General features: G+C 37.9%; 2 protein-coding genes across 4 annotated transcripts; one reads left to right on the top strand and one right to left on the bottom strand.

The window, feature by feature from the left end:
- Positions 1 to 5,402: 5,402 nt before the first annotated feature.
- Positions 5,403 to 13,987, bottom strand: zgc:162171 (uncharacterized protein LOC565931 homolog). Its single transcript, XM_067401470.1, has 3 exons — positions 12,604 to 13,987; positions 9,733 to 10,013; positions 5,403 to 7,613 (listed from the first exon to the last, which is right to left on the bottom strand). The coding sequence occupies exons 1-3, from the start codon at positions 12,794 to 12,796 to the stop codon at positions 7,434 to 7,436; spliced, it is 654 nt and encodes a 217-aa protein (XP_067257571.1). The 5' UTR covers positions 12,797 to 13,987; the 3' UTR covers positions 5,403 to 7,433.
- Positions 13,988 to 14,267: 280 nt separating this feature from the next.
- Positions 14,268 to 23,382, top strand: rab39bb (RAB39B, member RAS oncogene family b). 3 transcript variants are annotated; one of them, XM_067401473.1, is made up of 3 exons: positions 14,268 to 15,826; positions 16,636 to 16,862; positions 21,603 to 23,382. In XM_067401473.1, the coding sequence occupies exons 2-3, from the start codon at positions 16,648 to 16,650 to the stop codon at positions 22,027 to 22,029; spliced, it is 642 nt and encodes a 213-aa protein (XP_067257574.1). In that variant the 5' UTR covers positions 14,268 to 15,826; positions 16,636 to 16,647; the 3' UTR covers positions 22,030 to 23,382. The 3 variants fall into 3 exon arrangements, with proteins under 3 accessions (XP_067257574.1, XP_067257573.1, XP_067257575.1); XM_067401474.1 differs by having other exon boundaries at positions 15,611 to 15,643; XM_067401472.1 differs by having other exon boundaries at positions 14,268 to 16,862.
- Positions 23,383 to 23,440: the final 58 nt, after the last annotated feature.

Genomic DNA, 23,440 nt, shown 5'->3' on the forward strand with positions numbered 1-23,440 from the left:
GTGGGGGGTGTTACAAGGGTACTTGGTTGTTTCAATAAGTACTGTACATTGTTTCCTTTACTCTGACTTTAAAAACTAATGTCTTTAAAGGGGAATATTTTATGTATTTGAGGTCTGAGATGTGGGAACGGTGAAGAGAGAAGGCAAACAGTTTGCAGTTTAGCTCAGTATTGCCATCTAATCAGCCAATATTGTCTTAAATATCCTGCATTACAGTTTGTGATATATATACGGTATTAAAAATAAATAAAAAATCCCTTAAAGTAACTACAAATGAGCATGTAAATCAAATATATTTTTATAAAAAACATATCGTGTGAAGCATGCCCCCGCTCCACACAATGTTCTCACCTTTTTCCCCCCTTACCTGTTTGCATCCCTGAAAATGCCTTATAGAAAATCTCATGACCTTATGATTTAACCTGTTTTTATGCGCGTATGTCTGTCATTCTGAAAACTACATCCAGCTGTGTCAGAAGCACATTACAGCTTCAGCTTCACGTCTTTTTGCCCTTGTCTGTTCACGTGTAAATGACTGACATGAATTTCTTGTGCTTTTCACCATATTATGACACCCATCAACATGAAATGAATATCAGAAAGTGTGTTTTCTTTGTTTGCCTACTTGCAGAGCAGCGAGAACATATAGGCTATTTTTTAGTTTAAAATACCACAAATAATATATTATCTGTTAATGAAACACTAACTAGGCAATTAAATCATTAAAAGACATTATAAATAAAATAACTCAACACTCAAATGCCATCATGTGCCCAAGTAATAAGATACTAGATAAATAAACAATTGACAAATTTTGCTTGAACTTTTATTAGATTTATAAATACTATAGTGAACAAATGAATAGTGGTCAAAAACAATGACCTGTGACCTCTAAAGCATTAAAACACAGTGTCAGAGTCAAACATGGGGTAAGCAAAGGAAATGTTTCTGAGGGGAAGTACAGCAATCAACATACCTTTCTGTATGAGGAAGTGGTTTAAAGAGCAAAACCACAATGGTATCAACCTGCGACTTCATTTGGGAGGAGCATGAGAACATGTATTGTTTTGAGAGAAACGTTTTATTTATAAATAGCTAGTTCATTTGAACTAGTCAAATATGGCCATGTATAGTCTACTTTAAAAAAAAAATGATGACACTGTATAAATAAACCTGGTTTTTAATAGCTGTTTTGTACATCACTGCAAAATTACGATTAATACAAAATACTATAAAATTACTAAAAATCTATTCACGCTGTGGTATTCATGTGCATTTGCAAAGAACATAATGTGTTTACACTAGAACACACACAGAACATTGTGATCTACACAGTGATCTACAAAAGTATTTCTACAAGATGTAATCCAGCATTTTTTTGAATAGGCCTAGATAGGCATTCTGAACAGATGATGTGACAGCCCCATCTAGAGGTAAGCAGATGCAATTATTTCCATGGCAACTAGATCCAGCAGTAGCCCTTGGCAACTGATCACTTCCCCAGGGAACATCCTACTTAATGAAACGAGAGATGTTGACATGTAAATAACATATTATGGTTGAAATTCTGCCAATATGTTTAATAGCACTGCATGACTGCATGGACCGCTTTATCCTTAATAAAAAACAAAATTCTGGATCACTTTAAAGAGTACTTAAAATACATTAATTATGTGGACAAAACATTTTTTTCACATAAATGGTTCCATATTTGTTTGACCTTGTTTTTAAAAAGCTCTTTACATTCATTGAAAGTATACAGGGGTTACTGTATGGAGGACTGTGTCATACCATTGCAAACAGGGTTTGTGAAAAGGACTTCTCTTGATTGACAGAGCATCCAACGCCTGGTAAAATGGTTTACCCCTCCCTCTCATTCAGTCAGCCCTTGCATCATCCATATAATCACATGTCTGACTAGGCTAAATGAATGCTTTTACTGCCAACATACAGGCTGTAAAATTAGTAATCATTTAGCAGATGCGTTTATGTAAAGTGACTAACAAATGAGGAACGTCACAAGAAATGTATTATACAAATTCTATCTTACAATAACATTCTGATGTCCTTCAAATGAATGAAAAAAAAATATGATTTGTTGTTGCCACAAGCTAACCAACACAGTCATGAAGACAGACACACTTTTTAACAATAGCTGCTATCACACAACTCCTGACATGCTCTCATCTTCAGGTCCAACAACTACAGGCTGGCAGCAGCCAGTACAAATGTACCGCAGCACACAGAGGTAAACACTGCCGGACAGTCCCACGGTTAGAGCCAACAGGATCAGACTCAAGTATGACGGCCCAGACTGGTATGCATATTCGGCGAGCACATCACTGTCCATTACTGCAGGTAGTTCAGAGTTCTGCGCTGGTGAATTGAAAAGAGATGAGCTGTTAGTTTTATTTAGCAATTCATTTATTTAAAAAAATCATATCATCATGGTCTATTAACAAAATTTGATGTGAAATCTCAGTTTGTATATTGTATTCTATACTGCACATTGTAATATTTTGCTTAATGAACACACTGTAAAACCCAATAAGTTCAGAATACTCAAAACATTTGAGGAAACTTGTTACCTCAAAACATTTAAAGGTGCTAAAGAGGATGTTTTGTTGTATACATTTTTGCAATATTACTTGAAACTGTCTTTACTAACTGATAAAAGCCTATTTATTAGGTGCACTGAAAGGAATAATATTAATATACATCATCTGTGCACGAGGTAGGGCCTTAAAAACATCAGCCAATCGTTTACGCGATCATCGCATAAACGATTGGCCCTCTGGCTTGTCAATCACTGCCGTGACGTTCCTTGTGAGAGACGAGCGCGGCTGCGCGCTCCAGTAACTTTCCACACTCCACAGGCGCCGCATGCAATGTTTTTGTCAGGAAACAGGAGTAACAACTGCAGATTATGAGTCACTAACACGACACAGCGAATGCCGGTGATAAACACTCGTGTTCCAATACTCGTGCACGAGTTTTGGGAGGCGTTCCCTAGAAAGGAGGGGGGGTTGTTCTTACGCGTGCGCTCATTTCAAAAACTCACTAACAGTCTTTGGTTTCTCAGTCGACGAAAATATCCTCTTTAGCACCTTTAAGTAAACTAACTCATTTTTTTAAAGTTGGTAGAATTTAAACTTTTTGTGACAAGTGGGGCGGGGCTGAGAGCCATGGAAGCGGATCAAGGCCAGTGTGGTGCACGGGTGTCTCTCACTAACAATCCCATCACCAGCATCCCTTTCCCAACTCATCATAATGTTAATTACATACAGTTTATTTACATAAACATCACATTCAGATCTTGGTTAAATGTCACATAGCAAATAACACATAACTATCAGAGAGACATTATCAGAGAGTCATTATACTTGCATATATGTAATCAAACAACATATGTGGTCTTAAATGTTTTGCAGCTCATCCTAAACCTAACCACAGGCTCTACTCTTCACCACACCCCCCTGAATCCCAACATAACACAACATTAAACATTAACTTATATCTCCATATGTTAATCTTGTGCAAAAACACACAAAATAACACTTAATTTCAACAGTTATGTGCATATGGTCTGACGCAAAGCATGCTGGGAATTAGAAATCTGCTGCAGCTCAACTCAATCATATTAAGTTCAGCTTACCACTATGAAATTTTGAGTTCATGCAACTTTTTTCTATTAAGTACAATGAACTTTCATTATTATTTGAGTGAAACAAACTCGTTTAATTTAATTAATTTCACTGTTCGGTTTTACAGTGCATAGTGTATAATTTTAAAAATTGCACTGACAAAAATGTCCACCAGCCCAGTCATGTCATTAAAGTATCTAATTATTAATATATATTAAAAGGCCAATTTCATTTGTACATTGTATTGCATGTATTCATTTTAATAATCTAGGGCTTATGTAATAATGAAGAAGATCATTTTATGTTTTAATTTTGAAGTTTGTTATTTCAGGTTGTTTTGTGCCTTTTTCTAACCCTGAAACTATACTATATAACAGAACAGACACTCAGTTAGACATAGAGCATATACAGCTAATTAAAAAAAAAAAAAAAAAAGGGTTACAAGATGCTACTAATTATTCATTATTCATAAATAAATGATGAACAAGACGGCTAGCTGTCTGATGGGATAAAAAAGCAATAATAAAAACACAACTGATAAACTATATAAACTATATTTTTAAGTAAAAACAGTATCCTACCTGAATTCAGTGGGAAAATAAAAAGCAGCAGCAATTCTGTCCCCATCCACAGCATTATGTCGAGTTATCTGCTCTGCTGATATCATCCTTGAGGCAGCAAAACAATATTTTCAATTTGATTTATGTCTGAAAATTACAATTTACTTTTGATGAATCACTTCTGACTGGCTTCTTTTTGAGAGGAGGTCATAATGCCATCATGATACCATCACTCCCCAGCGTGCTTACCAAAATATCTGCTCAAACCTGATTAGAGGAAAACATCTACCACCGCTTCTCTTCCATTTTTTTTTTTTTTTCAAAGGTAATTTGGTCCAAATAGTCGTTAACCTTTCGACATCCCCTACGACCTGTAACAGTTTCCTGACCACTTTTACGGAATTCCCTTTGATCAGTCCGTAATAACAACGCGCCGTGACACTATCTCATCCTTCGGCTGGAGTGTCGGAGCGCCCCTATTCACGTTTTCCTCTCTACAGCATACCTGTAAAGCGAGCAATAGCCTACACATCCTCCGGGAATGCTCCCAGACCTATAATTATTGCCCAAGGCTGGAAATACAACACTTTTCACAGCACTGTAGGTGCGAGTTGCTATATCATTAGCGCGTGCAATTCACTCATACTGTTCCAAACGATATCATGAGCAATTACCTCTCAAAAACATAGAGCATCATCTGCACTCTTCAAATGCACAATTAATAACGCTTTAAAGAAATCACGCCTCACTTGTTCTTAAGCATTGGATTTGTTATGTAATGATCTCAATTTGTCCCTGGGGTATTCTTAAGTGACATTTATACTGGATTATTCCACGAAAGGGGATTATTTTCCATTTTATGGAAAATTCCAAATGTGTTTTTTAAAAGATTTTAAACATTGCATCACACGGTGTCCGTGAGTGTTTATAAATTATGTAATTCATATCATGCAATCCAGATATCCAGTTTCCAATCATTAGTTTTTACTACAAAATCATTAAGTCTCCTGCTTACGAACAGAATGATCATGTGCGATATGAGAGGCAGTTCCGCTTTTGTAAAGACTTATAAATTGGCATACAATTATTCATCATCATGTCTACTGAATAAAAAGCAGGCTTAGTAAAGGTCACTGTTAGACACGCTCCATGTGGCAGACTCTTATGTGGCAAAGAGGCAGTCCAACAAGCAGAAAGATTTTTTATTTTTTTTTACTGTTTTGTGAGATGATAAATACCTTTTAGCTACAAGATGCAATTATACAGATAGAGTTACACAGTTCAAAACAATAATGAGGAAAAAGTGAAGCCTATTTAGCAAGATAGCTGTGGGGATCCATAATTATGGCAAGTCAGACATAGCAGACAGGGTAAACAGACAGTGAAAAATTACTACTGTGAGCAGACAGTAAGCATATGGGTCATGACATAAAAACATTCAAACATCCAGTGACACATTAAAACACTAGGCACGTGCCTTCTCAGTGTCAGCCGAGACACTTGAGCGCAATTACTTGTCTGAAGCAATTGCTTTCCATTTTTTTGCATATGTATGCATACACAAATCACTGTTTGAATTCCAGTACTGCTTTTCACAGTAATGGAATTTATTATATGCTGGCACATGACTGCTTATTTTTGAATTTTATATCACTTTCATTTCATTCACATAATTTCTTACATCATCCTTGATTCCATAAACCAATGCAAGACACAAACCAATATAAAAGATACCTTAAAAACCATAAATAATAATTGGTTGCACTTTATTTTACAGCACGTGTACTTACCTAAGAAAATACTGGGTGATATAAGGTAACTGCAGGTTTTAAGGTGGTTCAGGGTTGCTATTACTGTAATAGGTACATGATATGTACATGGGCAACCGGACTGTAAAATAAAGTGCTACCTAACAATTTTATATTCTGAAATACTGTCATATGTGCAGGTATGCACTACAAACAGTACTTGGTCGAGCTGTTGCTGTTGTTGGTTCAGACAGGCTTTCCATCTGTGGTCTGCATCTGATCTAAAATTCCAAAAATATCTCAGGATGATAAGCAGCAATGGACTAGTTACTTAAAGTTGTCATGTTGAGATACACTTCTTCCCTATTGTGACGTATAACCACGTGAAATGGCGGGACTTGGTTTTGTCAATGGACCCTTTTCACATTTCTGGGGTTCTCAGTAGTGGAAGTCGTTCTAGTTGGGTAAACTTCTAGCGGTGAATGGGAGACAACAATAAAAATAATTTCTGTATTTAAAAAAAAGAAAAGAAAAAAGTCTATGATGGAGTTTACACAATTTTCCAAAAAAGGTAAAAAATATAAAGAGATTGATTATGTTGGTAAGAAGAGAGAAATATTTTTGTCAATTACTGACAAGCCAATTAAAAAAACATATAGTGTTGTAAATGTGTATTAAATTTTTTTAATTAAAAATATGAAAAACTTTACTAGATTTGCAATGTTGATAACTGTGGATACATGTCATCACAGTCTGTGAAAAGGCTCCATTGGGATTGGATTGTTGGATGGTTGTGGTTTGCTATTGCTATGATGTCATGTGAGTGACAGGTTGTCCCGTCCTCACGTCAGTAAACACATCATCAGAGAAGAGAAGACGTCACTGCAAGAGGGAGGGCTAGTTATTTTAATTAAAGATTACAAGGGCACATGAATTTTAAAAAAAAGTAAAGATGTGCACGGATAAATCATTTATAATAAATACTGCAATATCCCATTAAAAAAAACAGAATTGTCCATTTTGATTTCATGGTGACATTAACTGTGTTTTTAAAGCCTCAAGTATCTGTTGAGTGTACATGAGCTTGTTGTATGCTGCATTTAAAACAGCATGCAGAATTTAAGTCAGAGGCTTTAATAGACAAAAAGTAGAGGCGGATGTGCCTGTGCTGCAAGAGCCTTGTTTAGTTGTGAGTCTATAACATTAAGTATTTATCAGTGAAAACTCTATGTAAACGCTGCATGTTTTATTGATGACATTGTTGTTTTTGGCATGTGTAAATGTTAAGTGCATATAAGTGTTAAAGCTTCATGGTCTTGTCTTTCCCACAAAGGCTTACTTTAGCACAATTTGAAGGCCCAACAAAGCAGTTGACTGCTCTTTCACTCTCTCTCTCTCTCTCTCTCTCTCTGTGTAATTTTCGATCCCACTCTGTTCTCTTTTCTTTTCACCATCTTACGCTATAATTTACTGTATGGTTTTCAGCTGGACTGGAATTTTGGGCAGACAGAACATCTAGAGTCACTGCGCTCTTTTAGGTTATAATCAAAAGCAGGCAGGATCAGTACGCTGGGGTCTGATTCCACAGGAACATCCTCCACATCAATGGCCATTATATTTTGCACAAGACACATGATGGCTGCCTCAATGTTTGTGTTGTCCTGTTAAAAAGAGGAAGGAACAATATGAGTAGAAATGTTTTTTCAGATGTGCAGCTACTGCAGAGGTTAATATATACTGTGGGTACGGAAAGTATTCACCCTCTTTGTTATATTGCAGCCATTTGCTAAAATGTTCATTTTGATGTAAAGTTCTTTTTTTTCCCCTCATTAATGTACCACAGCACCTCATATTGACAGAAAAAGTATTCAGACCCTTTGCTCAGTATTTAGTAGAAGCACCCTTTTGATCTAATACAGCCATGAGTCTTTTTGGGAAAGATGCAACAAGTTTTTCACACCTGGATTTGGGGATCCTCTGCCATTACTCCTTGCAGATCCTCTCCAGTCCTGTCAGGTTGGATGGTAAACGTTGGTGGACAGCCATTTTTAAGTCTCTCCAGAGATGCTCAATTGGGTTTAAGTCAGGTCTTTGGCTGGGCCATTCAAGAACAGTCACGGAGTTGTTGTGAAGCCATTCCTTTGTTATTTTAGCTGTGTGCTTAGGGTCATTGTCTTGTTGGAAGGTAAACCTTCGGCCCAGTCTGAGGTCCTGAGCACTCTGGAGAAGGTTTTCATCCAGGATATCCCTGTACTTGGCCGCATTCATCTTTCCCCAGTCGTCCTGTCCCTGCAGCTGAAAAACACCCCCACAGCATGATGCTGCCACCACCATGCTTCACTGTTAGGACTGTATTGGACAGGTGATGAGCAGTGCCTGGTTTTCTCCACACACACCGCTTAGAATTAAGGCCAAAAAGTTCTTGCCATCTTGGCAAACTCCATGCGGGCTTTCATGTGTCTTGCACTGAGGAGAGGCTTCCGTCGGGCCACTCTGACATAAAGCCCCATACTGGTGGAGGGCAGCAGTGATGGTTGATTTTCTACAACTTTCTCCCATCTCCCGACTGCATCTCTGGAGCTCAGCCACAGTGATCTTTGGGTTCTTCTTTACCTCTCTCACCAAGGCTCTTCTCCCCCGATAGCTCAATTTGGCCGGACGGCCAGCTCTAGGAAGGGTTCTGTTCATCCCAAACGTCGGAGGCCACTGTGCTCTTAGGAACCTTAAAGGAACACTCCACTTTTTTTGAAAATAGGCTAATTTTACAACACCCTAGAGTTAAACAGTTGAGTTTTACCGTTTTCGAATCCATTCAGCCGATCTCCGGGTCTGGCGGTACCACTTTTAGCATAGCTTAGCATAGTTCATTGAATCTGATTAGACCGTTAGCATCGCGCTTAAAAATGACCAAAGAGTTTCGATATTTTTCCTATTTAAAACTTGACTCTTCTGTAGTTAAATCGTGTACAAAGACCGACAGAAAATAAAAAGTTGTGATTTTCTAAGCTGATATGGCTAGGAACTATACTCTCATTCAGGCGTAATAATCAAGGAACTTTGCTGCCGTTCCATGGCTGCAGCAGTACAATGATATTACGCAGCGCCTGTGAGCCCCTGCTTGCACAGGGAACGTGCCTTGCAACCATGGAGACGTATGTGAGAGACGCTGCGTAATATCATTGCACTGCTGCAGCCATGATACGGCAGCAAAGTTCCTTGATTATTACGTCTGAATGAGAGTATAGTTATAGTTTATTTTCAAAAAAAGTGGAGTGTTCCTTTAAGTGCAGCATTTTTTTTTAACCTTGGCCAGATCTGTGCCTTGCCACAATTCTGTCTCTGAGCTCTTCAGGCAGTTCCTTTGACCTCATGATTCTCATTTGCTCTGACATGCACTGTAAGCTGTAAGGTCTTATATAGACAGTTGTGTGGCTTTCCTAATCAAGTCCAATCAGTATAATCAAACACAGCTGGACTCAAATGAAGGTGTAGAACCATCTCAAGGATGATCAGAAGAAATGGACAGCACCTGAGTTAAATATATAAGTGTCACAGCAAAGGGTCTGAATACTTAGGACCATTTTTTAATAAATCTGCAAAAATGTCAACAATTCTGTGTTTTTCTGTCAATATGGGGTGCTGTGTGTACATTAATGAGGAAAAAAATGAACTTAAATGAGTTTAGCAAATGGCTGCAATATAACAGAGTGAAAAATTTAAGGGGGTCTGAATACTTTCCGTACCCACTGTATATATAAAAAAATAGCCTATAATCTGTACCTTCGCAGACGTCTCATACCAACCCACAAATCCATGGTCTCTAGAGAAGTTGTCGAGTTTGGGCAGTTTGGAGCACAAACCATGTTTCTGTTGGTCACACTTGTTGGCCAGCAGGACAGCTGGCAGGGGACGCCCATTGCCAAGGGCAACTTTAGAATCAAGATCTTTTTTCCATTTCAACACAGCTTGGAAAGTGGAGGCACGGGTCATGTCGAAAACCACAAGCGCCCCTACGGCCTCTCTGTAATACACACGTGTCATGTTGCCATACCTCTCTTGTCCTGAGAATAAAGAAGAAATAAGTGTGAGATAGTTTCTATGTAGTCTTTTTTCTTGTTTTGAAGTGCTATTTCACAATATTTTTTCTTTTCTTAGACTGGCTAAACTTCAGAAATGTGCATAGTTTCCTTGACTACAGACAACATAAACATCTTCCCATATCACAAATGACACGAGAAAAGCAGAATCTTTAATCGCTTTTATAAAATCTGTCAAAATGTGCATTTTCATTTGAGAGCAGTTCACCATTTTTTCGCCAGATTTCTCAGCATAGGGTACAACGGGGCTAAACGCCTCTAAACCACTAGATGGTACAAAAACATGCCGCAACACTTTCCTAAATATCCGCTTTCCAAAATGCAAGTGCAAATTTGTCTAATCCTTGACGCGATCGCGGGCAGCAACGCAAAGTTGATTCTGAGGTAGTTTGATCTAATATTAAAGATTTTCAGTTTTGTTCAAGGTAATTCAAGTACCAGTTTTTCAATAACGGAAGAATATGTTAAAGTATGGTATTTGGGGTAAAAGGCACCCTGCTGTTGGGGCAAAAGACACAATAATTAACATGATAATGAATAGCTGACTGACTTTTCTATATCAAATTGGGTATCCATCTTAGAGACAATACCCATATTTAATGAAACAATCATATTTAAAAAAATATATAATATTATCATTTGATAATAAAATATAATTTATTGTTACTACTGTAAATCTATATTAAATATTATGGGATCTCCTTCAATGATTTCAGAATCTTTACTTTTTAAAGTAATTTTGTTCGTATTTTTATATTAACATAGGCCTATTTTAATGACAGTATATTTATTGAACACAAATATCAAATGTGTGGGGTAAAAGGCCCCCTCACCAACTCATACATTTATAAGATTTTATACAAAATTAACCACTTTTATGATTTATTTTCACACAAAATCTGTTACTCCAACAATGTTCAATACAAACATATATATTTTCCTTGCAATAATACATTTTGAGAGTAGTGAAAAGCATAATTTTTCTTAGGTTGTGCCTTTAGCCCCGTTGTACCCTACTTACTGTGCTCAACTGTGCTGGTTTTAATAATCTAAATAAACTTATTTCCACTAGGTTCCTTGGATGTTAAAGGTTCTTCACAGAATGAAACATGCCAATAAACAACCTTCATTTTTAAGTATTTTTCTACATATATTCAATATTATGTCAATAAATGTCTTTGTAGCTAGTCTGGGAACTTTTACATTTCTATATAACCACTCTAATCCTGATTTCACAGCACCACAAGGAAGACATTGTGAACATGTCTGGATACCAGCACGGTTTCACAACAAGAACCATTCAGCCCAATGGTGTTTATAAGGACCTAGCCTGTATTAATGCATTATCATGCAGAAAATCAAGGCAAACCAAGGCCAGTTAGACTGTCACAACTAATGTGCATGGTTTGCAGTTGAAATTTGATCTTATGAGGTCCTTCTCATAAATTACTATATTCAATCAGGGATGAGAATGTCATGCAATCTTCCATGTTAAGTCTATGCTCAGGGGCACAGCCATCCCTAATACATGCTTTCACAGTCAATAAACTATGCTGACAGAAATCTTTATCTAAATCTTTTCAGTTTTTGTGAACATCATATTGTAAACATGAAAAATAAAACCATAACTCAATTTTTAGAGTTTTGTAAACATATCTCTGAGTCTGTCAGCCATGTTGAATTGTTTCAGCGATGGAAAGGAGTTTTTAGTGTTTTGTGCCAGTAGGTGATGTGAGGGCTGTCACATGAGACCAATATGAGCACGAGACCAGACCAGTGAATATAAACACGAGACACAAATTCCTGTCCCTGTGCTTTAGTTTAATCTGAGCATAAACACAGAGAGTGATTCATAACACTGTGAGGTCACTCACAACAGCTGAGAGAGGGGGGAAAAAATCCCAAACAAGGCATGCTTTGGACTGTATGTAATGCGTCCAAGCCAAGTGGTAAAGGCATCACTCCAGTAATATTATTCATCTCTTTCTGTGTGTTATTAAGATCAAATATTATGTTGTAATGGTGCAAGTTTAACTGTGGACAGTGAATAAATCATCACTGCTAGGAAATTGGGTTTTAGAAAGAACCCACAATTTTGTTTCCATTTAATTATCACAGAGTTTTCTTCAACAGTAATTTAATTCAAAGTGTACAATGAATTTATCGCTGCATAATGTTTTAGCACTTTGATTTTATATACATAAATATAGTCTACTGGTATCAGACAGATAACACAAAAATGACCTTTTCTTATAATATCAAGCTTAAAATTAATTTATAAACGTGAAATTAATTAAACGTCCTAAAAACTGCATGGATAATGTAAGTAGCCTATACAAGATTTAAATATTTTGTTGAATGGTTTCACGTGAGGTATTGCATGTCATATTGTAGGACACTGCTGTCACTCCCTGAAATCTACTCTCAATTACCCATATGCTCATTTATTTACATAGGCCTATTGATTTTTTGATAAGGTAGCCTGTGACTTTACTTAGTGAAAATCATTAAGAATGCAGGCAAAGGCAGGGAATACATAACATCAGTAACTGACCTGCAATGTCCCACAACTGCAGTCGAATGACAGTCCGGTGATCCCAATTCAGGACTTTCAGAGCAAAATCCACACCTATAGTTGCTCGGTAATGTTGAGAAAAAACCTGATGCACATAACGCTTAATGATGGAAGTCTTGCCCACACCTAAATCTCCAATGACAAGTACTTTGAGTAACCGCTCCTGCTGCATTTCAACAGTCTAAACTACATGACATAAATAATCAGAAGAAAGCAAGCTTTTATTTTATTTTCTGTAAAATAAAAGCCGTGTTAGAGGTCCAGGTCTCTACAAAACAGAAGAAGAAAAAAATCAACTGCGTGTTAAGGCGCCTGACAGCTGTCAATAGGCTAGAGTGCGTTTAAATGCGTTTCTTCAGCAGTGAGAAGTTTCACACTTCATTTGCCTGTCGACAACTTTTCTTCGCGCGGTGGATCCACTATCGAGCCTTTCCAACCAAATATCTATTGTGCTGACCGACCTATTCAAGAAGCTCATCCCAGTGTGCCTAACTGAACTTTAAGACCTAACTGAACTTTAAGACTAGGAGGAGATTTTGATCCAGCGTTTAGTACCAAGAATCGCCTATAAACTACATTTCCCGTCATGCTGATTATCTGGTTTGTTTTCTCGTAAAACCTGAAATAGATGGTGCACATAAAAACGCACTTGGCCTACGCTTCTAAACCTAAAGCAAGATTTATTGTAGACTTAAGACGGAGCCTGCTACTTTTTGTGATGTTTCAACCCTCCTAAATGTAAATGTATCAAAATGATATTTAATATTAGTATTTAAAATAAATTTCACTGTGATGACATACCTTTCTTTTTGACATTTTTTTAGATTAAGTGGTATAAATCAACATAAAAGTGGTACAGTTGTGCATTTATAAGACAATTTTTGCTGTATTTTAAATAAAAAAATAAACAGTTAAAAAGTTATTTTTAATCAAAAGCAAGGTTGTTGACAAACATTCAAAAATTAGAATTGAAAACCCATATTCATCATCAACATGGTGGTGATTGATGGTGCAATTTCCAATGTGTTCCCCAATAAGCTGAAAATTATGTATGAAACAATATACACTGAACAAAATTAAAAACGCAACACTTTTGTTTTTGCCCCCATTTTTCATGAGCTGAACTCAAAGATCTAAGACTTCTTCTATGTACACAAAAGGCCTTTTTCTCTCAAATATTGTTCACAAATCTGTGTTGGTGAGCACTTCTCCTTTGCCGAGATAATCCATCCACCTCACAGGTGTGGCATATCAAGATGCTGATTAGACGGCATGATTATTGCACAGGTGCGCCTTAGGCTGGCCACTAGGGCTGGGCGATATATCGAATGCTTTTTTCACGCGCATTTCGTCAGTAAAGCCGGTTCCCTGATTACCACTAAATCACCATCACCTGCTTTCAAATGGAGTGCCATTTAATAGACAGAGCCATAGTTCACTGATAAGCCACGCAATATCGCGTTCATTATCAATATGAATTGCCGTCGATAATGAACGCGATATTGCGTGGCTTATCAGTGAACTACGGCTCTGTCTATTAAATGGCACTCCATTTGAAAGCAGGTGATGGCGATTTAGTGGTAATCAGGGAACCGGCTTTACTGACGAAATGCGCGTGACAAAAGCATTCGATATATCGCCCAGCCAACACTACTGGCCACAATAAAAGGCCAATCTAAAATGTGCAGTTTTATCACACATCACAATGCCACAGATGTCCCAAGTTTTGAGGGAGCGTGCAATTGGCATGCTGACTGCAGAAATGTCCACCAGTTACCACATGTAACCGAACCAGCCCAGGACCTCCACATCCAGCATCTTCACCTCCAAGACCGTCTGAGACCAGCCACCCGGACAGATGCTGCAACAATCGGTTTGCATAACCAAAGAATTTCTGCACAAACTGTCAGAAACCGTCTCAGGGAAGCTCATCTGCGTGCTCGTCGTCCTCATCGGGGTCTCGACCTGACTGCAGTTCGTCATCGTAACCGACTTGAGTGGGCAAATGCTTACATTCGATGCCGTCTGGCACTTTGGAGAGGTGTTCTCTTCACGGATGAATCCCGGTTTTCACTGTACAGGGCAGATGGCAGACCGCATGTATGGCGTTGTGTGGGTGAGCGATTTGCTGATGTCAGCGTTATGGATGGAGTGGCCCATGGTGGAGGTGTGGTTATGGTATGGGCAGATGTATGTTATGGACAATGAATACAGGTGCATTTTATTGATGGCATTTTGAATGCACACAGATACCGTGATGAGATCCTGAGGCCCATTGTTGTGCCATTCATCCACGACCATCACCTCATGTTGCAGCATGATAACGCACGGCCCCATGTTGCAAGGATCTGTCCACAATTCCTGGAAGCTGAAAACATCCAGTTCTTGCATGGCCAGCATATTCACCAGACATGTCACCCATTGAGCATGCTCTGGATCAGCGTATACAACAGCGTGTTCCAGTTCCTGCCAATATCCAGCAACTTCGCACAGCCATTGAAGAGGAGTGGACCAACATTCCACAGGAACAATCAACAACCTGATCAACTCTATGTGAAGGAGATGTGTTGCACTGCATGAGGCAAATGGTGGTCACACCAGATACTGCTATTGCTATGCTATTGGATTCATTTTTAAAAACACCATTTTCATTTTAAGGTGAATTTCCAATGTGAAAATTATGTATGAAACAATATAAATAGTATGTCAAAGTTAAGAGGGAATCATTAATGTATGTGGCGATGACACGCGTTTGTCTTTCGCTACTATTAGGAGGTTTGTGGTACTGGTGCTGATGCGGAATGAGTCAGGCTATATGATGCTTCTGCTGTCGCTTCCATTTCATCAGCCCAAAACATCCAAACATTTCTCCATCTTCCAAGCGTGGATCAAAACATGACAAGCGTAAATCATCTTTGACTTTTACGCGACTTTGATCCAGGCAGGGACCATTTTAACAACACGCGACTCATCTTTAGCCACATCCAAGCAAAACAGACCGCCTACGCGGCGCAGTTAGGTTTGCACCTGTTTGTTTTTTTCTGTAGAGACGAATGTTTTGTCAATTATTCGGTATATTGTGTGAATAGTTTATGTCTGTCATTTCATCCAGAGGTTCCTAAAGAGGCTTCAATCCTTTAAAGATTATGGGATCTGCCGTTTGGTAGCTTTGAAACGACCAAAAAAACAAAACAAAAACAACGTAAGTAAAGAGCACCGAATAAGGGATCTTCTACACAAATGCTTCTACACAAAGACATCGCTTGTTAAACATTTGAATGTTTCGGAGATTTAGAACAAGAAGCAATCGTTATTATGACAAGGCCAGCGATAGCCAGCTATCTGGCGAGCCTCAATGAAATCTCAGTCATTTAACAGACTTCACATTTTGTCAATAGGTCATGATAAGAGTATTGAGTTACTTGCATATGGCTAAGGACCTAAAAACTCAAATTTCTAAAAATTACTTAGTAATTTCAGGTATTGATGCAGGTTAAAGACTAATAATTTATATCATAATGTGTATATTCTTCCATTACAGAAAAAAAAAAAAATCATTACATTCATCCTAAAATAGTATATGGAGCCAGTTATCCCACTTTACTTGTATTCATCTTATATTTTACAAAAATATCACGTTAAGATGAACTTAGGGAAAGTTTAAACCACCAGACGCTATCATTAATGTACACCTTAAAACCAAACACTAAAAGGATGATTTTGCGCCTCAACTACCTTCTCACGAAGAGCAAGGATGTAGCTGACTAAAATGATTGTCAGGCCATGATCATGTAATTGCTGTAATATTTATAACTACAACACATTCCCAGAAGAGGTTATAGAAACGCTTTAAAGAGAACTTTACTGTATTTCCTCCTTTTAGAAAGCTGGTAAAGCAGGTTGACACGTGGGTGAATAAATTAAAGAATGTTTCTCTTTTCTATTTTGTCTTTTGGAACCATTTTGGGAGCATCTAATGCAATTTCACTTCTCTCCTTTTTGCTTTGACAGACCTGAATAGACATGGAAGCAATTTGGCTTTACCAATTTCGACTGATTGTCATCGGGGACTCCACTGTTGGAAAATCATGTTTAATCAGGCGATTCACAGAAGGCCGCTTTGCGCAGGTGTCAGACCCAACAGTCGGGGTGGACTTCTTCTCCCGCCTGGTGGAAATCGAACCTGGGAAACGCATTAAACTGCAGATTTGGGACACTGCAGGCCAGGAACGCTTCAGGTATTGTAAATCTCTATCTTGGATTGTGTTACATGAGACCTTTCTCATGATTCTGCATCTCTGTAAATAATTGTCCATAAAGATGTATGTCTACATACATAATATTATTGATTATTAGTTCAGAAAGATTTGTATGCTAATGGACACATTATTTTACATATTTAACTATTGTACAGTGTCAAATAGTTGCTTACACATCAAAATAAACCTCCACCTTATTAAGTTTCAATAAGATAAATCATCAAGCTTATCTGATCAGGAGACCTTATCCATTCGCATGATTGGTGTTTCCATGGTATCCATGCTTATTTCACCCAGACTTGATGACAGGCTGATTCACACGTCACTAATACTTTTTTTCCACCTTATGCGATTCAGAGACACCGTCTATATTTATTTATTAATAAATGTAGCTCAAATGCCTTTTTACCAACAAAAGATTTTGTAGAACTCCTACAGGAAATAGAAATATTGATGAATCACTGCCGTCTTCAATGTCACGAATGTCTTAAAACTTAACTCCAGAGGCCCCTCAGAATCCTTCACAGCTCAGTGTGTTCCCAGCGGTGCTCCTCACAAGCTCAGACCTCTTTTATAGTCTCACTCTGATGCCTTTTTACACAGTTTTTTCATCATGTCATTCCAATCCCACAAGATATTTTTGATGAAATCCGTGAGCTTGTTGGCCTCCGATAGACTGCAATGTTATTACCAAGGCCCAGAAAGGTTACTTACAGACATCGTTAAAATAGTCCATGTGACTACAGTGGTTCAACCTTAATGTTAAGTGACGAGAATACTTTTTGTGCACAAAAAACATACAAAAATAATGACATTATTCAACAATTTCTTCTCTTGTTGACGTAGTAAACACAGTGCGGGCGCTTCTGGGTTCTACGTTAGAACACCGGCTCATTATAGTCCAGCTCCTGTTTCAGCATCATGTGCATGCATTGCACCCTCACAAAATCACGCATAAAAGTAGCTTCTATAGATTTTTGTCTGTATATCCATGAAATATTAAGTTATGTGTCACCACAACATCCCAGCATAAACACTCCCAATAAAATATTTGTTATTAAAGCATCAACATTCACAAACCAGTTAGTTTTAACCAAAAAGTAAGCTGCATGCATGCATGGTTTGGTATGGCGATCTCATAAAGCTCTGTTATAACACAATAAATATATATAACAATGAATCTTGCATAATATTTACACTTCGTGTGTTTTAAAAATAGGATTTGTGAGCATGCAAATTTCAGCACTGCATAAAAACTCTGGCGTTTTGAGTGGTGAGAGGATTCTAACAAACACCTAATTGTGTTGTATCTCCATTGCGTCTCAGAAATCAACAGATATGTCTGTGATTGGCTACATTGCTCAACACTGCAAACACAAGTTATATATAGAATCTCGCATATGCTTGCGACTGTAAATCGTTTTTATTTTGTATTAGTTGTTCTTGTTGCTTTTTTGCTATATATGAATACAAATGATTAGTTTTTATTTATTTTATGTTTTGATATTTCTATTTTGCGGGAGTCACTTGATTCTCCCACAACCTGCACACGAGTAGTGTCTCACCTTCCGCACCCATCAAATCTTGTCCCGCGCCGCACTCTGTTGCGTTGGGTCCCGCAGATCCCACGGGAGTGCAGGTCTCTATACTGAGCTGGCATTCTGATGTAGAACCTGTAAGCACCTGCACTGTGTTTACTACATGAACAGCGTAGGAAACTAACATGGAAGAGAAGAAATTGTTGAATAAAGTCATTACTTTTGTTTTTTGCGCATAAAACTATTCTTGTTGCTTCAACCACTGTAGTCACATGGACTATTTTAACTTTGTCTTTACTACTTTTCTGGGCCTTGAAATTGGTAATAATGTTGCAGTCTATCGGAGACCAGAAAGCTCACGGATTTCATCAAAAACATCTTAATATGTGTTCCAAAGATGAACAGATGTCTTATGGGTTTGGGAAGACATGAGGGTGAATAATTAATGACAGAATTTTCATTTTTGGATGAAGTAGCTTAAGTAGCTTTTTTAAACATGCAACATTACTTGTTTGCATCTTATGACAAAACACTGACAGTGATATATTTTAAGAGTGCAAGTTGCTTTCAGTTAAAAGAGCTCAAACATGCATTTAGGCTTAAAGGGTTAGTTCACCCAAAAATGGTGAAAAAAAAAAAAATTCTGTCATTTATTACTTACCCTCATGTCGTTTCACACCCCTAAGACCTTCGTAAATCTTCGGAATACAAATTAAGATATTTTAGTTGAAATCCGATGGCTCCGTGAGGCCTCCATATCCAGCAATGTCACTTCCTCCCTCAAGATCCATAAAGGTACTAAAAACATATTTAAATCAGTTCATGTGAGTACAGTGGTTCAATATTAATATTATAAAGCGACGAAAATACTTTTGGTGCGGCAAAAAAAAAAAAAAAAAAAAAAGACTTATTTAGTGATGGCCGATTTCAAAACAATGCTTCAGGAAGCATCGGAGCATAATGAATCAGTGTATCGAATCTGCTGTTCGGAGCGCCAAAGTCACGTGATTTCAGCAGTTTGGCGGTTTGACACGCGATCCGATTCATGATTCGATACACTGATTCATTTATGCTCCGATGCTTCCTGAAGCAGTGTTTTGAAATGGGCCATCACTAAATAAGTCGTTACTTTTGTTTTTTTGCCGCACCAAAAATATTCTCGTCGCTTTATAATATTAATATTGAACCACTGTACCCACATGAACTGATTTAAATATGTTTTTAGTACCTTTATGGATCTTGAGAGAGGAAATGTCCATTGCTCCCTATGGAGGCCTGTAAGCACCTGCACTGTGTTTACTACATGAACAGCGTAGGAAACTAACATGGAAGAGAAGAAATTGTTGAATAAAGTCATTACTTTTGTTTTTTGCGCATAAAACTATTCTTGTTGCTTCAACCACTGTAGTCACATGGACTATTTTAACTTTGTCTTTACTACTTTTCTGGGCCTTGAAATTGGTAATAATGTTGCAGTCTATCGGAGACCAGAAAGCTCACGGATTTCATCAAAAACATCTTAATATGTGTTCCAAAGATGAACAGATGTCTTATGGGTTTGGGAAGACATGAGGGTGAATAATTAATGACAGAATTTTCATTTTTGGATGAAGTAGCTTAAGTAGCTTTTTTAAACATGCAACATTACTTGTTTGCATCTTATGACAAAACACTGACAGTGATATATTTTAAGAGTGCAAGTTGCTTTCAGTTAAAAGAGCTCAAACATGCATTTAGGCTTAAAGGGTTAGTTCACCCAAAAATGGTGAAAAAAAAAAAATTCTGTCATTTATTACTTACCCTCATGTCGTTTCACACCCCTAAGACCTTCGTAAATCTTCGGAATACAAATTAAGATATTTTAGTTGAAATCCGATGGCTCCGTGAGGCCTCCATATCCAGCAATGTCACTTCCTCCCTCAAGATCCATAAAGGTACTAAAAACATATTTAAATCAGTTCATGTGAGTACAGTGGTTCAATATTAATATTATAAAGCGACGAAAATACTTTTGGTGCGGCAAAAAAAACAAAAAAAAAAACGACTTATTTAGTGATGGCCGATTTCAAAACAATGCTTCAGGAAGCATCGGAGCATTGTGAATCTGTGTGTCGAATCTGCTGTTCGGAGCGCCAAAGTCACGTGATTTCAGCAGTTTGGCGGTTTGACACGCGATCCGATTCATGATTCGATACACTGATTCAATACACTGATTCATTTATGCTCCGATGCTTCCTGAAGCAGTGTTTTGAAATGGGCCATCACTAAATAAGTCGTTACTTTTGTTTTTTTGCCGCACCAAAAATATTCTCGTCGCTTTATAATATTAATATTGAACCACTGTACCCACATGAACTGATTTAAATATGTTTTTAGTACCTTTATGGATCTTGAGAGAGGAAATGTCCATTGCTCCCTATGGAGGCCTCACGGAGCCATCGTATTTCAACTAAAATATCTTAATTTGTGTTCCAAAGATTAACGAAGGTCTTACGGGTGTGAAACGACATGAGGGTGAGTAATAAATGACAGAATTTTCATTTTTGGGTGAACTAACCATTTAAGCCTTGTCTGTGAGGCCTGGGGTTTTTAAAATACTTTTTTTTTTTTATAAGGTCTCTTAAATCTTTTCTCAAAACTTTAAAAGATGAGGCTTTGTGAAGACATTTAAAGTCTACATTGTTACAAAATCTGTTTTTCTAGTTGAAAGTACAGGTATAGGAATTTCAGTTCATTTTAAAATCACAACGTAACGCAAGTTAACGATAAATCTTTTTTTCCATTTTGCGACGTACATCCGAGCGAAAAGAAAAACTAACAAAAAGAAGAAAAAAAAAGTAGGACGGGGTCTTGTTTCAATCAATTGGTTGTTGATTGGATAGAGTCAGATCTGAATGCAAGCTTCCAGTCATTTGTAAGAAAGACGTGGAGTTTAAGTGGACTAAATGACTGGACAAGTCCGGTCCACCAGAAGATCCAGTTATGACATTTTGACTAAAAATAATGAGGTCAAACAAAACAAACTCATTTGAATTCATCGATACGATCAACAACATGCATTTAGTAAATAGATGGGGTGAATTTACATTTTACCCCAATTTAATGCTACCTTACATTTAAACAGTATTTTATCTCAATTCAAATTCAGGAACATTATTTTATTCTGTAATGCTTTCTTCAGGTCTATTACCAGAGCATACTACCGTAACTCTGTGGGAGGTCTGCTGCTCTTCGACATAACCAACCGTCGCTCCTTCCAGAACGTTCACGAGTGGCTAGAGGAGGCACGCAGCCACGTGCAGCCCCACAGCATTGTCTTCCTGCTGGTCGGCCACAAATGTGATCTGGAACCACAGCGTCAGGTGAGCCGACAAGAGGCTGAGAAGCTAGCGGCTGCGTACGGCATGCGCTATGTGGAGACTTCAGCACGTGACGCCATAAATGTGGAGAGGGCTTTTACGGAGCTTACACGGGATATATTCGAGCTGGTAAAGAGCGGGGAGATTACCATCCAGGAGGGCTGGGAGGGAGTGAAAAGCGGGTTTGTACCAAACGTGGTGCATTCGTCAGAAGAAGTTACAAAGGGTGATCGTCGATGTTTCTGTTGAGTCAGCAATCACCACCATGGTACCTATCAAACCTTTGGGCCCTAGCAGACGAAAGAACCGCTTCCTCCAATCACAGGGTCAGTCTTCAGCTCCCTGATGACACCATCAACCCCTTCCTGCCTGCTGAATGCCTAATTGAGTCCCACCATGCCCTGTTGCTTCACTTTTCTATACTACTTGCTCATTTCCCTAATCACACAATCTTGTATATGGCCAAACTGAACTCTGTTGACTGCTGAGAATGTAAGGTTAGTAAATAACCTATTGCAGACCCCATACTGGCCAGTCAGAACTATATCTGCACTTTAACTGTATCTGCACATCTGCCATTCGTTCTATTGAGCCACAAAAGTTAAACTTCCCAAATGAAGATGGGAGCTTTGGGAATTTCCCATATCCAGGACTAAAGCTTGTTCCAGGTATCTTCTACTGGTTTTATCATGGGATAGATAAATGACTAACAGAAGTTTAACTTCCTTACATCACAGACGAATGCTGGGATACCCATTTCTGTTGACTAAAAGAAAATGTGATTGCTGGAGGTATGATGTGTCTGATTATTGACTTTTAGCAACATGAAAGACAAAAGGAAGGTGAAATACTGCAATATACTACATGAATTCAAAGACTGAAAAAACGTCATCTCTAATGTTTCTGAACAATTCCCTTATCAACGAAAACTAGATTTTCAATTGTAATTGAAGTGGTGTGAGATAAGTAGGTCACTCAGATGGTATGACAGTCCATCATATCACCCAAGAGGTTCACTTTAATGATCTAATGCGAAGATTCAAAAGGGACTACTGAAAGTACATCCATGAGCTCCAGATGGATTATTCAATTTGTGCATTATTTTACAATTAATAACATTTCACTTATCACGCATTACCACAAGAGGCCTCTGGTGCTCGCCAGAATTACAAATAAACCTTAATCTGTTGTACTTAGGTACATCTTCTACACCTTTTATCCCAAAGAGTGTTTCTGACGTTACAGCTTGTGATTGTACCATCTAATGTGAAAAAAGCAAGCTCTTCCTTTAGGTTTCCTAACTGCCCACTGAGGGCCTTTGACCTTGTACACACTCACATAATCTATATCCATGGAGCGTGCATCACCATGTATTTAACCATTACTTTATTTATCTATAACATCTTTACTTTTTGAAATGACTTGCTCTTCACTTTCACTCTCATCCCTAATGAAATAAATCCATTCCCGCTTTCTCAAATCTGATTGGAGATGATGTGTCAATACTGTCCATAACTGTGCAAATCGGTCACATTATTGGATAAACATGAAGCCATTTCTGAACATGGCTGAAACAGGGTCTCAGGGAAGGACCAAAAGATTTTGATCTGTGTTGACCACTCGCTCGCTCTGTAAGTTTTTTGATGCTGATGTGGATTTG

Source organism: Chanodichthys erythropterus, chromosome 11, assembly GCF_024489055.1.
Source record: "Chanodichthys erythropterus isolate Z2021 chromosome 11, ASM2448905v1, whole genome shotgun sequence".
Lineage (NCBI taxonomy): Eukaryota > Metazoa > Chordata > Actinopteri > Cypriniformes > Xenocyprididae > Chanodichthys > Chanodichthys erythropterus.

Coding starts and splice junctions, on each gene's coding strand:
- rab39bb (XM_067401472.1), top strand. CDS start 16,648: ATGGAAGCAATTTGGCTTTACCAATTTCGACTGATTGTCATCGGGGAC. Junction 16,863..21,602: donor GCAGGCCAGGAACGCTTCAG/GTATTGTAAATC, acceptor TGCTTTCTTCAG/GTCTATTACCAGAGCATACT.
- zgc:162171 (XM_067401470.1), bottom strand. CDS start 12,796: ATGCAGCAGGAGCGGTTACTCAAAGTACTTGTCATTGGAGATTTAGGT. Junction 10,014..12,603: donor GCAGTTGTGGGACATTGCAG/GTCAGTTACTGA, acceptor CTTTATTCTCAG/GACAAGAGAGGTATGGCAAC. Junction 7,614..9,732: donor GGTATGAGACGTCTGCGAAG/GTACAGATTATA, acceptor TCTTTTTAACAG/GACAACACAAACATTGAGGC.